The sequence below is a fragment of the Tupaia chinensis genome, unplaced genomic scaffold (genome assembly GCF_000334495.1).
Source record: "Tupaia chinensis unplaced genomic scaffold, TupChi_1.0 Scaffold138322_1, whole genome shotgun sequence".
Lineage (NCBI taxonomy): Eukaryota > Metazoa > Chordata > Mammalia > Scandentia > Tupaiidae > Tupaia > Tupaia belangeri.
In genome coordinates this window covers 2428235-2444972 of record NW_006198219.1, presented here as the reverse complement: position 1 = coordinate 2444972, position 16738 = coordinate 2428235, and the positions used below count along the sequence as shown (strand labels likewise).

The 16738-nt window shown below is 36.7% G+C and overlaps 1 protein-coding gene and 1 non-coding gene across 7 annotated transcripts in view; both read left to right on the top strand.

Annotated features, from left to right (window-relative positions):
- BCAP29 (B cell receptor associated protein 29) overlaps window positions 1–16738 on the top strand; it is a 57667-nt gene that overhangs the window by 23174 nt on the left and 17755 nt on the right. For all 6 annotated transcript variants that reach the window (XM_006161150.3, XM_027765410.1, XM_027765412.1 and 3 more), the window contains one exon: window positions 427–535. In XM_006161150.3, the coding sequence (XP_006161212.2) occupies window positions 427–535 (109 nt within the window). The remainder of the gene's footprint in view (window positions 1–426; window positions 536–16738) is intronic.
- On the top strand, window positions 4774–4901 carry LOC114004501 (small nucleolar RNA U109). The gene has a single exon (XR_003546634.1). It is a non-coding gene; the product is annotated as a small nucleolar RNA U109 (small nucleolar RNA).

Below are 16738 nucleotides of genomic sequence, written 5' to 3'. Positions count from 1 at the left end.
ACGCACATTGTAAAAAATTACAAAATACTGGAAAGAACAAAGAATAAAATAAAGATCTGTATCTGTATCGAGAGAGAGATATTTAAAGAGATTTTTATGGTAGGGTATGTGTGCTCACCAGAGTCACAGAGAGAAATAGAGAGTGAAAATAAGAAGCCAACCCCCAGGGGGAGTGGCCACGTCCCTTCTCCTACATTCACCTCCTGGAATTTTGGACACCCACGCACACAAGCCCAGTGTGAGTTTCAAGCTGCTGGGTCTGGGACTCGAACTGTGGTCAACCATATGGGAGTGCATTGCCTTAAACACTATACCTGGCCTCAAGGTCGTCAGTCATTTTAAATAGATTACTCAGACTATTTCCTGTGAAAAATGTTTGGCTATTGTAGTCTAAGCTTATTTCTTTGTATAACTCTTTTGTCATAGATCTTGAAAAACTATGGGAAAGAAGATGAACACATTTGGGAAGCAGAAAATAAAAAACTAATAGAAGACCAGGAAAAACTGAGAATTGAATTAAGGAAGGCTTCAGACGGTAATTTTATGTACATGTTAAAAAGTGGAAAGGCTAATGTGATATTTTATGCTGTTATACTTGACTGTTTTCCCTAAAACAAAATGAATGCCTAAATGTCCTTCTAGCTAAAATACCATGAATGACCTTTTTATAAGTTCTTGTTGAAATATGAAGATAAAACATTGTTTCGGCCAAGAAAAACATGCTTTGTTATACAAAAAACATGTAGGTGTTTCAGATCTGTGTTGTAAATACAGATGTTCCTCCCTTAGCAAAAGAGTTATGTTCTTAAAAAGTTGCTTGCAAATGCATTTTTGTAAAATGAGTCACATTTTCTGTTATCATATATTTCTTCTTCAGGAAAGCAATTGCAGTTTCAGTTACAAATCTCAGGCTCTACTTTTTTCTACCTGCTAGATAGAATGAGAGTGTTCCTTAAAAGTGATGGGTAGACATAAAGTAAGCAGCAATCTATGAAATCAACTGAGAATTTGCATTCCTTCTTCAAAAGTACATTGCAGTGTAAGACTATAAGAAGACATCTAGCACTATTTCCCTGAAGGCAGTTCTGTCTCCCACACTAAAAAATATAAAAGAAAATAAAATTTTGATAGTGTTCCATTCTTCTTAGTCAAAGAACAAATTACTAGTGCCTACAGCTACATAGCACAGAAAAGTAAATACCACAAATCTAATATCATCCTAGCAAGGTCTTGAGTGTAAGTCTTTGCTTGACTTCTGGCATGTAACAGGTAGTAGGGCATGGTCTTCAAAAAGTTGATAGAAAAATATTTATTATGGGGACTAGCAGTTGGTGTAATGGCTATGTTGCTGGACTCCCATGAGGTTGACTGCAGTTCGAGTCCCAGACTCAGTGGTTTAAACTCACGCTGGGCACATGTGCGTGCGTGCCCAAGATCCTGAGAGGAGAATGGAGGAGAAGGGATTGCGGCATGACTATCCCCCCTGGGGGGGGATTTCTCACTTTCTGTCTCTATGTCTCTCTCTGTCTGTCTGGTGAGTGCACGCGCCCTATAGCGAAAAAACCTCTCAAAACAAAAAAAAGAAAAATATTTATTATGGGGACTAGCAGTTGGTGTAATGGCTATGTTGCTGGACTCCCATGAGGTTGACTGCAGTTCGAGTCCCAGACTCAGTGGTTTAAACTCACGCTGGGCACATGTGCGTGCGTGCCCAAGATCCTGAGAGGAGAATGGAGGAGAAGGGATTGTGGCGTGGCCATCCCCCATGGGGGGTGATTTCTTGCTTTCTGTCTCTCTGTCCCTTTCTGTCTTTCTGGCACGCACACACACCCTATAGCAAAATCCTCTCCAAAAAAAAGAAAAAGGAAAATACTTATTATGAACAAAAAATATGCACCAGATTTCAAAATTCTTTGCACCAAAATTACCTGTACTTTAATTTCATTTTCCCACACATTTTTTAAGTACTCTCTCTTATCTGTTGATGTTGGGCAGACACTAGGACTAGCCTCTCAGCCACTCAGAGTTAAGGTAATGATCAATGCATAGTCCTTCTACTACTTTACATTGGAAGTAAACTGAAGAATATTCAGTAATGATTCAAGGAAGTCAGTTTAGATTTTCTTTAAATAGTTTTTGATATAATAGATGTTTCCTATAACTTACTATTATTGAATATTTTATTTTCATTATCTGAATATAGCTTACTTCATCAGGGTGTATTTGAATATGAGATAGAAAGAAAGCCCAGAGACAAAAGCCAAGTCTGTAAACAAAACAAAACAAAAATTCACACGAAGATATTTCATGTGATATAAAATTCTTTAGTCACTCTAATCTTCTAATTTAAAGTTAAAGAAAAGAAATAAAGTCTATAAATTCCCTGTTAGAGAAAGTGGTATATTATGTACTTGGTGTAGCATAGCTCCCAATTCAAGAATCTTGTTTCAATTGGTACTGTAATTCCAAAGGATTTGGAGCATGATCAAGACATTTTTAACATTTGTATAAAAGTGAGTTCAATAGTCACCTACGCTCGACAACAGACATCTCAGAAGGAAACCAGTGTTCTTTTCTTCCCAGCATAAAATGTTGCTGCTAATCCTTTTGAAGACTACAAGGACCTCTGTCCAAAAATAATTTTAATTAGTAAAAAAAAGTTTCAAAATCTTGCCTTCTTTTTTTTCTCCCATATCTTCCAAGGATCTCTTTTTTTATGCTGTAAGCAAGTGGGCGTGCAAAAATAAAAGACAAGAATAGGTTATGTGCCAAGCTGCACCTCTCTTAACCCTAGTCTGTCCTGGCCTGCGGGACGTATTGGGCAGAGAACCCGAGCGAGGGGGCGGAGGTCTGGAACCGGCGCATCGTCTCAGCATGGGAGCGAAAGAAGTGTCACAGCTCACACAGTGTCACAGCTCTTGATGGTATGAAGGTTTCGCTCGTTTATTGAGGGCCAGAGCACTTTCTTATATACACAAGGCAGGAGAAAGTAGGCGGGGTTTACAGCGGACCTAATTGAGGACCTGTCAGTTTGTCTGAACCGGGAAGTTCTGTGTTCCTGGTGTACGTGTCAAGGTCGCACCGGCCATTTTTGTTATGTGAAGGTCATGGCAGCCATTTTGATATGGGCGGCTTCCCACACTAGTCAGTTTTGCTGCTTCTTCCTTTGCCTTTGAAAAATTCCAAATCTGAGATATTTTGAGCTCTGGCTTCGTAAGTTTGACATAAATCTAGATTCAATATTATATGAGCTTTTTTTTAAAAGATAAATCAGATATTTAGAGAAAATGAGTGCTTTGATAATACTGGCATTGTGTTTATAATCTGATAGCAAGAGATACCAGCTTCTGTGTTTGAAGTACAGACTGCAGAGCTACTTGGTTGGTGTTGAGCTAAAAGCAGATTTTACCTGTTTGAGTCTGTCCTGTTGGATTCCCACAAGACATGTACTATTTTATGAACACATTTTATTCACCCATGAGTTACTTTTTTAGCTACATTCTTAATGACCTTGAGATCAAACTTCCATTTCCAAAGAAGGTATTTCCTTGACTAAGTTCTCTTTATACCAGCCAAACTCATTACTCCGAAAACTAAGATATTACATCAATAGTGCAATATTAATAGTTCAATATTTAGTAGACATCAGTAGCACAGTTGTTTGAACACGGTACCACTCAACCATATTCATTGATTTCTACAAACTGAAGGTATTAAATTTATAATGCCTAAGAAGATTTCAGAAGGATCCTTTGTATTTGAAAATTGAGTAAAAAGCAGAGGTAAAGAGGGTGTTTTCCATATGAATTTTCTTACCCTTGGTGTTTCTTAGGTCCAAGTGAGATTATTTTCTCCCAAGTATACTAGTGGAAATAACATGTACATACAAATATTTACTTACACTGGTTAGCTCCAAATTACAATAGTAATTTCTGAAGGCAGTTACTAAGAACACATATCGTAGTGGCAAACACTCCATCGGTTTTTAACCACCAGCTGAGATTTTGACCATAGCGAACTATCACCTGTGCTTCAGTGCAGTAATATCACCTTAGTGATACAAAAAAAGAGTGTGCATATCCCAAAGCACCTAATTTATACTCAGGACTAACTTAGCCAGGTGTAAGAACTTGATCTATGATTTTAATAATCCATTTAACAATAACTCTGATTTCCCAGTGTGTGAAGTAATTGGGAAAGGGCACTGCCATGAAAAATGAGAACTTAAGCTTTGAAGAATTTAGAGAGTTCACAAGCTCTCATATTAGAAATAGAGCTTGTAGGGACTAGCAAATGGTGTAATGGTTGTCACAAGACCCCTATGTAGTTGACCGTGGTTTGAGTCCTGGACCCAGCAACTTAAAACTCATGCCAGGCACATGTCCATGCATGCCCAGAATCCCAAGAGGAGAATGGAGGAGAAGGGATTGTGGCATGGCCATCCTCCCTGGAGTGGGGTGATTTCTTGCCTTTTATCTCTGGCGAGCACGCACGCCCTATAGTAAAAATCTCTCTGAAAATAAAAAAGGAAGGAAGAAAGGAAGAAAGAAAAAGAAAGAAAGAAAGAAGGAAAGAAAGATAGAAAGAAAGAAAGAGACGTCATAGGTAGTAGAAAACCTTTTGATAGCCAAGGAGACTGACATCTAAGGACTCTTCCAGGATAACTATTAGTACTTATAAACGTTTGTTCTTATAAATAGGTATGCATGCCATTCGGTCATTACATGCATGCAGGCATTGGTAAAAATAAATATGATTTAAAAAGTGATTGAGCTGCATGTGGGAATGTCTGTTTTTTATTCAGTTAAGAGGATGAATACATCTATAACATGCTATGTTAAAAGAAGAAATCTTAGGAGGGCCAGGCTTATGATATAATTGAGTAGAAGTCTCCTACATAAAGGAAAAAGGGGGGAAAGTGAATAGAAAGAAATGATTGAGGCATAGTCCATGACCCTGACTTATTAGTTCTTTCATTTGTCAGCATTTATTATTTATTTATTTATTTATTTATTTATGTTTACATTTTCTCACAAACATTTACTTTACATATCAAAAAATTTTTGCTCATACTCCATAGTTCTTGACAGCTAATAAACAACTTTCAAAATTTCAAAAAACCTGAATTTTAAAGATAATGTTCAAAATATTTGTTATAATTTTGTTTGTGACTCTATAACAACAGAGATGGTATGGTTTTAAATATTTTGAGAAAATATTTTCATGTCAACTGCTCAAACTGTTGAAAAGCAATTGTCCAGCACACAATTCACACATAAACCTTCTCAATTCAGCCATGCCTACCAAGTATTCTGTGATATACTATATGCTAGCAAAGATCAATCTCTTTTTTCTTCCTTCAAAGTCATCGTCAAGATAATCTTCTGGTTGTGATTGCTCTTTTGCAACCTCTACTGATTACAGTGCTGGGCTGGAAAAGTCCAGATATTTTATGGTACAAATTCTGTCATGTAGCTTCTCTAATCCTCTCTGTCAGGCAGAACTGTTTATGGTGCCAGGCCATCTTTCCAAGAGCTTTTTTGGCTTACTTGAGATTTACCTTAGTTCCATATTCCTTAGTTGTTTTTTTTTTAAATTAATCTTCAGATATGACATTCCAGTCAAAGCCATGTCCAATGAGTATTTCCAATTTCTGATTCAGTGCAACAGGTATTATTGAACTTATGCAAATAACCCTTCTGCCACAAAATAAGAAATACTTTCCCAAATACTTTCCAATTCCAGAGGGGTCAGGAAGGAAGACAAGTTTATGTCTTCATTTAAAGAAACAAGAAGAAAAAATATTTTAACAAATTGCTGAACCTATCAACAGCTCAAAAGAAAGCAAAATCCTTAAATTGGGAAAAACATAGTAATAAAAAAAATTAGTAATGTTTTACTCAAAAGTCATAAAATTCTATTTCACCAGTTCAGTCTTATGTTCAATCTCTGTTTTGTTGAATTTGCAGTATTAATGTGGTCTGATCTTTCTGTTTAAATCCTGGAAGTTAGCATTCAACATTATTATCGATAGTTCTTGTCCCTAGCGTTATGTTGGTCATTTTCTTGGTTGCTTTTTGTTCTCTTATTTCTGTACGTGTACCTTTAGTTTTCCCAATAGAGTACTCCTTTGAGAACTTCTTGAAGAGTAAGTCTGGTATTGGCAAATTCTTTCAGGTCTTGTTATTCTGAGAATGATTTTATCCTTTCTTTCCATATGAAGGATAATCTTGACAGGTATAGTATTTTTGGTTGAAACTGTTTTTCACTTACCACTTTGAATATATTTTCCCATTCTTTCCTTGCTCGCATTGTATCTGATGAGAGGTCTGATGTTAGCCTGATGGGAACCCTTTGTAAGTAACCTGACGTTCCTCTCTTGCCAATTTTAGTATCTTGTCTTTGTGGATTTTGCCAATCTGGCTGTGTTGTGCCTTGGAGAAGATCTTGGGTTGATTCTATTAGGGTCCTTGGTATTTCTTGGTTCTGGATATTTCAATGCCTCTAGATTTGGAAAGTTTCCTTCTAGGATTTCATGAAATAGATTATCAATGCCCTTATTTATTTCTTCACCTTTGTGATACCAATTATCTGGATGTTTGGGTGCTTGATGGTGTCTAGTATTTCTTGTATAGTATTCTCATTTTTATGGGTTATTTTCTCAGGGTTTTTTTTTTCCCCTGGTTGTTTTTTATAGATCAGAGGTTTTCCCTTCAACATCCGAGATTCGATCTTCTGCATGAACTAATCTGCTTTCGATTTTCTGAATTGTAGCCTTCATCTCTAATAGCTCCATTTGATTCTTTTTTTATGGTGTGTATTTCCTCTTTCAAATCGTGTAAGAATTTGCTCACCTCTTGAAACTTATTGTCTCTTTTCTCCTGCATCTTCTGGAGTTCATTGTCTCTCACCTCTTGGATCTCATTTAGTTTTGTCACTATGAATATTCTGAATTCTCTAGCAGACGTTTCCTCGAGTTCTACTGTCCTGTCTGTGGATGATGAAGGATTGTTCTTTCCAATAGAAAAGACAAACAAATACAAATACAAAACTATGGGGTTTCTAGTTCCTTACAAATAAACCATTTATCCATCTAAATCTAAGTTCCCAATATGTAACCTAAGCATGTTTTACAGTTATACATTTCCCTTACAGGAGAGATGTTTCCTTGGTTTCTCATATTTCTTGTGCCTCTGCAGTGGTTTCTTGTCATTCTGTGACAAAATCTCTGCTCTACTTGTCTGAGTATTTCAGGAGTCTAGAAGATGGAATTTAGAGCATAGCTTCCCTGAACACACCAGGACACACCTCAGATTTATAATGGCATCAGCATTTTTTAAAGAACTTTTCTAAGAATTCATTCATTGCAAAATCATTTAACACAGAGCATAATTAACACCTTCCTTAAAAAGTATATCTGTTAATGATAAAGCACATTTTGAATAAATTACCTAAACAAAGTATAGAAACATAACAGAAACTGAGTGTAAAGGCTTATTATGTGATCTAAGTACTGACAAAAGAGACCTAAGATTTGAACCAGGAGACAGAACCATCTAGTCCCCTATTTAAAATATTGATAATTCAACTCTCTTCCTAGATGCTTTCTTATCACCCTGACTTTGAAAAGAACTAAAAAATGTGCTTTTACAGACCAACTTTAACCTTTGAAGATGTTGGTATGTTAACTCCTCCCCAAAATTTTTATCTTGTATTGCCAGTAATAAGTTATACCACCATGGAGACCAGGGAGTAAAAATAGTTGACTTACTTTTTAAGAGAAATTGAAGATCAAGAAAAGATACAATATTACAGGGACATTGCTACTCTGTATACCTAAAATTCAAATTCCTACAAAAACATTGTATACAAATACAAACCTATGGGGTTTCTAGTTCCTTACAAATAAACCATATATCCATCTAAAACTAAGTTCCCAATATCTAACCTAAGCATGTTTTACAGTTATAAATTTTCATGAATTTAGATATCTTTAACATACAATTATATCACTAAAATTAGTTTGTTGTTTTTGGTCATATTAAGTTCAGCAGATGGCTAATTAGACCATATTCTTCACTTCAGAAAAATGTTTTATGTAATCTTAGAATCATTAGGACAGGACCTGGCATGTTTTATCCATCTGTTAGCTTACAACCCAAGTGTATTAGGTGGAATGGGACCACAATCTTAAATGGTTTAACTCCCTTGGGTGGGACATTGGGAAGAAGAGAGTACATAGGCCAATAAACATAACCATTTCTCATTAGTGTTAGAGTGTGGTTGTTTGTTTAGAATATCTGTTGGAAACATTGATATGGAATAACAAAACTTTACAGCAGGGAGAAATGACTTTAGTAAAGAAGTCAGAATGTACTTTTCATTATAATTATTATGTTATGAAAATTAAAAATGGGATTAAGTCTCTAGAGCACTTTGCAGCTCTGTTATCCTTTGCTTAATTGTATAAGCAAATATATAATTACTGGAAGACTTTATAAAAGAGAATATTCACCTAGAGTACCTGTTTTTTTAACTTTATCTAAGTTTTACATGTACATAATTTTAAAAGTCAAATAATAATACCAGTGGTACAATGGAAAACAGCCATCTCTTGAGGCCCTCTTTGCAGAAGAAACTGTATTCTTCTGGCACTTGATTCCAGATTTGTTTCCAGATTTATGTAGTTGAAGGTTATGCCCCATTATCTTCTTGCTCTCTTATTTCTATTGAGCATGGCTAGAGTCATCCTAGTTCCTGATCCTTTTTCTATGTGACTAGTCTTGTTTTGTTTTGCCTTCAGGAAACTTGTGGAATATTTTCTCTATCCTCAGGGATATGAAATTTTATTTTAAGAGATACATAGAGGTAGAATTGACAAGATTTGGGGAATAGGGGAAAGTAGAAGTTAGGATGATTCCACATTTCTGGTTGACTAGATAGATAATGCATTTAACCAAAGTAGGAACACAAGGAAAGTGGGGTGCTTTCTTTTATTTGGTGACAGGGGAAGCAAAAATATGAGTTTGACTATAAATATGCTAAGTTTCAAAAGCCATCAGGATATCCTACTAAAAATGCTCATAGAACTGTTGTAAATAGGAGTTTGAGAGTTCAGAAGAATGACAGTCTCAAGGTAAACTCTAAGCCATTATATATTTAGAGCTGATAATTAAATGAAGAAGTTGAGAGCCATGTCTAGGAAGACCATGCTAAAAGAGAAAGAAGAGGTCTGAAAATAGAACTCTGGCTCAAATCAACATTTGAGGATTAGACTGACAAAAATCATCTGAAGTTTTACCTGGTGACTGTTCACCTCTGATCATTTAATTCTTAATCATTTCATTAGTAGCAAAGAGTCCCAGAATTTCAAGGAGCTACCTATTGTCAGTATATATAAATAATATTAATGCTTATTGATGAGCTAGAAGATACATATAAGATGTTGTGTGTAATTACAAATGGAAGTAAAATTTTCTTCTTAAATTTTACTCTTTGAAAGATATTTTGAAATTGCAAAAAGGAACAGAATATGTGAGAAGCACATAGCTAATAAGAGTTAGAGGAGGTGAAGGTATATGAAGAAACTGAAACTGGAGAAGCAAACACAGGCATCCAGCTGGGCTCACTTCCCTCTCCCTGGCATGCTGCATTGATTGCCACAACTTGATCATTTCTTCAAAAGAAGCCTGACACTGTTTTCCGTCATTTCCACCCTTTATCTTTTGTTTCACTTTATTCTTAGTTGTTCACAAGAGATTACTGTCAAAGACAAATACATTTACCCACTTCCTTTTTTTAAATTCCAGGTAGTGTTTGCACTTACTGAGGGGTGGGTGTATGGCACCCCCATGGTGGAATATGGTCATGGTGTAATCCTTTCTCCATTCCTCCATCGTACTGGGATTTGGGGCACACATGCACATGTGCCCAGAGTGTATTTTAAGCTACTGAAGCTAGGATTTGAACCATGATCAGCCATGTGAGATCTGACTCCTTTAACCAGTAGTCTGTGGGCCCAGCCTACCCGATGCTTCTGAAGATTTGTATTTTATTTCAATAAGTCTTCACATAGATTTTTTAAAAAAGAACTGTCACCCTTTCCCCTCTACATTGGATCAGTAGCATATTCTTCTGCCTCATGGCATGTCCCTACAACTTTCATGAACCAAGTACTCCTCAATAGTTTTTGTGGGATCAGTTCTCAGGACTTGGAATCCTGCAGGTAGCCACATCTTGGTTTCATAGTAAAGGAACTTCAGCAAGATGGAATCTTTGCTCAGTTTCATTCATGAACTGTTACTTGCACCAGCCATGTACAAGGCTAGATTGTGCAGGATGTTGTGAAGGATGCCAAGATGAATACATTGTCATCTCAAGGATGTCTATTGAGAAAGTAAATTCACTGATAACAACAATGTAAGGCAAAGGGTAACAAAAGCTAAAATAAGGTCTAACACAAATGGCTGTGGTAGCACAGGGAAGGTGTTGACTACTGGCAAAGCCTCGGGGATGAGAAGGGTTTCAGAAGCGGAGGTGGGCAGTGAGTGGTATTCCTGTAGCCTAAGTAATGTACACAAACCAAGGATAGAACACCATAGTACTTTGTGGAGCTGTTGTGCACTCTGAGGGCAGAACACAGTACAATTTATGTTCAGATTCAATAAATTGTTGAGTATTATTATTTCTATCTGAAAAGTTGCACTTTAAATAGGGAATGGCTGGAGGAAAATGAAAAGTAGACTAAATTAACCTAAAACAATTTTTGGCAAATTAATTTAAAACATTTTCCTTAGATGTAGGTAAAATTTTTCTATAGCAGTGCCTTACTTTCCAAATCTACTCAGTAGTACCTTTTCCCTATATCATAACAAAAAGGTAATGAAATATAAGGGAAAATCTTCTACAAACCTTTTGAATTAGAAGAGAGAAGATCTGTCAAAGACTTAAGAGTAGTAAAATACACAATGTGAGATGTTTAAATTGTTCATTTTCTAATTAAGTCTAGGATCAGTTTATAAAATCAAAATATAAAGATGGCCCTGTTCTTTTTATGAGTATCTTGGAAGTATGAATAGTTTAGATTGGTCCAAGATGTTTTCATGACCTAGTGTTTAGAAGTGCTGGACACCAATAGTAGGGATTAGTGTTTGCTGTAGAAGCTGCAGCATGTGCTTTACTACAGAGTGAGCCTAAAATCTGTCTTTTCTAAAACCCAAAATCATTTTACCCGTGAGCTCAGTCATTTTTACAGTTCCCCAGAAGTATGAGCACGCAGACCTAGTTATAGGGAGGGAGACTGAGAAATTCACGCACAATTCTCTTCTTTGCATGAGCAAAATAGAGCTATATTTCATTTTACTCATTAATGTTTGCCCTTTGGTATAATTACGTGTGCAGCTTTGTTCCCATTCCAAAAATGTCTGCAGAGCATGCAGTCTGCTAAGGCATGTTCCCGTTTAGCCTTTCTGCCATTCATGTGGCCTCTTCCCATTGCCATGATAGCAGTTTTTTTAAAACCACAGTCATGCCTCTGCACTACTTAACAACTCTTCTTTGGCTCGTGTCACCTTTACAACTATTCAAGATGGCAAATACAGTCTTCTGTACTCTGCCCACCTCCACTCCCAGTATCGTCCCCAGCCTTGCCCAATTTAAATTTGCATCTCCTACTTTATTACCATCATGTTGGATGTCAGAAAAGTCATGACTCATTTTTGCATAGAAAAACATAGAGAAATACATCATGACTTTCCCAGTGACCCAATAGCGTGCAGTTCTCCTACACTGGTGTGTCATTACTTTGCACCTTTGGCCAGTACTGCACGTCTTCCTGTCTAGGAGGCTCCCCTTCCTTCACTCTTCTAGGTAGCAGATGCTCATGGTTCTGTTGCCAGGTCTAGGAAGCTTCCCTGAGAATTTGACTTTTAGGCTGGTTGGGTGTCCTCCTCGTGTGCCTCCATTTTCCTGTATAGTTATTTAGATAGGGTATTCTGGAGAGAGTATCTTTTTATTTATCTTTCTTACTAGATTGTAAGTTCTTTGAAAGCAAAGACCACATCTAAGACATTTATGTGTCCCCAACATTCACCTCATATTCCCGACCTGGAATACAATAAATAATAATGAATATCACCCCTCAAACCTGACTAATACCCCCCTCTCTCCTCCCTATCCAGTTTAGATTTTATGATTCATCATAATTATACTCTTGCAAACTACTACTTCTCTTTCCCCACTCTCTCTTCAACTTCCTCAAGAGCCTCCCTAGCCCTTAAAAAGACCCGGCTACTTTAACTAAATGGTCATGAAATTCAAGTGGATCCTCAATACTACAGAACAGTCCTATAGTACTTTGACATCTTCAGTTTTCTACTCTCCAACACTATTTTAGAACTTCTCAGTTCACTTCAAAATTCTAAATTTATACTGTTTCATTGGACACAAAGAATTAATCAGACATAGGATGGCCTTATAGCATAGTGGTTAAAGGAGGTGGGTCCTAACCGTGGTTCAATCCTATCCCCAGCAGCTTGAAAAACAACTTGGTGCATGTCTGTTCCTGCCCAAAATCCTGACTAGAGAGAGAAATGAAGGAAAAAGGATTCCAGCATGACTATGCCCCATTGGGAGGTGCTTTATCTCTATGTGTGTCTCTCTCTCTCTCTTTTTCTCTAGAAAGTACACATACACACTGGAAATTAAAAAAAAAAAATCAGGGACCAGCAGTTAGTGTAATGGCTATGTCGCTGGACTCTCATGTAGTCGACTGTGGTTCGAGTCCCAGACCCGATGGCTTAAACTCACGCCGGGCATGTGTGTGAGGGTGCCCAAGATCCCAAGAGGTGAATGGAGGAGAAGGGATTGTGGTGTGGCCATCCCCCCTAGGGGGTGATTTCTCACTTTCTGTCTCTCTGTCTTTTTGGTGAGCGCACGTGCCCTATAGCAAAATCCTCTCAAAAAAAAAAAAATTCAGACAAAAATTACATGTTCCAACCCTGAAAATTGTTATCACCCACTGCAGCCCCTCCCTAGAGACAAAAAGCTGGGATCAAACCTTTGCCCATCCTTAGGTTACAATTGGTTTAAGTTTCAATCTTTATGATAGTGTTTTAGATCTCAACCCCACTATCTTTTTTTTAAATTGATTTTACATTCATTCACTGAACATTATCACAATGTACAATAGGCAATTTCCCATCCACTGTACACTGTATAGTGGCTTAATCACACGTGTTATCATCAACAAATAATTTTCCATTTCTTGTTTCATACGTGTGTGTGTGTGTGTGTGTGTGTGTGTGTGTATTTCCCCCACTATTCCTCACCCTGTCATTTCCCATCCTCCTCCCACACTATCTCTGATATCTGCAGTTCCTTTCCATTCCTTTTCTCCACCCCACATTTTATTGATTCACAAAATATCTTAATTAATCTAACTACTTTGAATAGCGAGTTCAGCTGATATATACATATCTGTGAGCACATGTTTGACTTTAGGCATGAAATTCTGTGAGTAGAATGAATATACCACTTTATTTCTGCAGTTACCCCTTCACTTCCTGTCATCCTACAAACATCCTCTGGGATCACCTATCCAAAAAAATAAAAACAAAACTTTGCTCATCCTTCTTCTTCCTTCTAGTTACTGTGCTATTTCTCTGCTCTACTACATAGCAAAATTTCTGTTTTTCTTACAACATTTTATTCAAACATAATTTTAAACTTACAGAAAAGTTACAAAAATATTACCAATATCCCCTATACTCTTTATTCAGTCCCCCAAATAACATTTTACACTAACCTTATCCATTTTTCTCACTCTTTTAATATTATTCTTGAGGGACCAGCAGATGGTATAATGGTTATGCCACTGGACTCCCACATAGTCGACCCTGGTTCGAGTCCCAGACCCAGTGGCTTAAACTCACACTGGATGCGTGGGCGTGCATGTCCAAGATCCTGAAAGGAGAATGGAAGAGAAGGGATTGTAGGATGGCCATCCCCCCTGGGAGTGATTACTTGCTCTCTGTCTCTCTGCATGTGCCCTAAAGCAAAAAATCTCTATCTATAAATAAATAAATAATTCTTGCTTATTATTTTAAATTTTTTTTGGAGAGATTTTCGCTATAGGTCACATGTGCTCACTAGAAAGACAGAGAGAGACAGAGAGACAGAAAGTTAGAAATCGCCCCCCAGAATGTATGGCCACACTGCAGTCCTTCTCCTCTATTCTCCTCTCGGGATCTTGGGCATGCATGTACACACGCCTGGAGTGAGTGTTAAGCCACCAGGTCTGGGATTCAAACCACGGTCAACTACATGGGAGTTCAGCAACATAGCCTTTACTCCACCTGCTAGTCCCTATTTTGATATTTCCTAAGACGTGATGCTTTTAAATTACCCATCTTCTTCCTGGATTTGTTAGATACCATCATTCTATCATAAGAAGGAACTTTCCCTTTTCCCTCAGTTATTTGCTTAATGTATTGAGTGGTTATAATTCATTATGAGCATTATATTTTATTGTGCAAGTTTTGACTAGGGGGAATCTTTTCAAGTGGGATTCTGTGTCCTTTGGACATGTCTCTGTTATTCTATAAATACTCACTTTTTGGCACAGCAAGATGTCCCAGGCTCATCTTGTACTTTTGATCCTTTAGTCCTTGAATTGGCCATTGGCCTTTTTTCCAGTGAGCCTTTGTTTCTGTAAGTGGAGGACGGTGTTTGGAAAATGAGATCTGGACCCTAAGCGTGCTTGTTATTACTGTGTGCCATCACTTAGGCAGATAAAACTGATATTACCTTCAATTTCACCTCTGTAGATAAACTTTTCCTGACTACTCAATCTGATAAAGCTGCCTGGTCATTCTACATCTCACTATCCTACTTTAACTTTCTGTGTGGTGCTTTCTATTGTCTGTTAGTCAGATGGTCATCTTTATTGTGTATCTTCCCCAACCAGAAAATGAGAGCAAAACCCTTAGCTATCTTTTCATTGTGTTCTCGGCACTTAGAAAAATGCCTGTCACACAGTAGACATTACGTAAGTTGTTGAACAGATAAAACCCTCACCTTAGGGCAGTTTTCATTTCATGTGACAACTCTACCTTAAAAACTAGGGATGTTTAGTGTATATGCTTGGACTCAGCAGCTAGATAACAAGAGAAAAATCATCTTCCTCGTATTTTTGACAAGCAGTAAATGTTTGACTTTGCTTTTGTTAAGGAGCTTCATTTTCACACACCTTCTATATGTGTTGTACATTTTGACCATAACGTATGATTTTATAAAAACTATTTTTATACACTCTAATTTTAAATGTAGTAAAAATATTTATAACCATATTGATGCTCACCTCTCCTCTTAAGTAATTTAAGTCTTTATACATAAGATGTATAGAAGTTTTCTTGTACTTTGATATCTTTGAAATGTATGGAATTCATGTTTTTTGGCTATCTATTTTTTTATTTATAATCTGCTTTTCCCATATACACCTTATCACCATTCATTGACTTTTTTTAAAAATAATTGCTTGTTTAATTTTGTTTATTATTATTATTATTATTATTATTTAATTGCTATAAGGCATGTGCACTCACCGGAGACAGAGAGTAAGAAAGCAAGCTGCCAGATCCAGGACTTGAACCCCAATTGGCCATGTGGAAATCCAGCACCTTTAACCACTGTGCTGGCCCCCTTACTGACTTTTTTTAATATTACCATTTTGAGGTAATAATAATGCAACTTTCTCACTTTCCCTCTCTCTTTGTCTCTCTTCTTGGTAAGCATATAGCAAATTTTAAAAATAATAGTAATTAATAAATATTATCAGTATAATTATTTATATTATAAATATTAAATTAATTTCTAAGGATTAAATATTAATTATCAATAATTATAATTATTATAAATAATAATTCTTTAAAATATATTATCACTTTGAAAAAAATATAGTAGCATACTGTAACACATGATCTTAAAACATCAGAAAATTTTGTACAAAAGGAATTTTTAATTAATTTTCTTTTTCTTTTTTTCTTTTCTTTTTTTTTTTTTTTTTTTTGAGAGAGAGATTCTTGCTCTAGTGTGTGACCTCACCATAAAGACAAAGAAAGAGAGACAGAAAGCAAGAAATAATCCCCAGGAGGATGGCTGCACCACAATATCTTCTCTATTCTCCTTTCGAGATCTCGGGCATGCATGTACATGCGCCCATTATGAGCTTAAGCTACTGAGTCTGGGACTCAAAACATGGTTAACTGTGTGGGAATCTAGTGATGTAACCATTACACCATCTGCTGGTCCCCAATATAGTTGTTTTTATCTTGTTATGATCAAGATTCCCGTCACGTGACTAAAGTTTATCATTTTAAGGAAATAAGTGGTTCCACAGAAGTAAGTTTTTAGATGCCTCTTTATTTCTCCATTCTTTCTTTCCTTCAAGAAGCATATTTTAAGTACCTGCCATGTGCTAGGCAATGTGTGGGTCAGACAGAGAGACAAGACATCTCTGTTTCTGGAGCAGTGCATAGTCTAGGGAGGACATACTTGTTCTTCCGCATGTAAGTTTGGTGATCAAGGTAAGCTCAAGATGCAATGGAAGGCACCACTGGAGATTTAAGTATGATTTATTGACATTTGAAGGATTACAGTACCCATATGAAATGAGAGAATTAGTGAGGCAAGGAAGTTAAGGGAGAGAGGGTGTTTTAATAAAATGAGCAGCAGCGTGTGA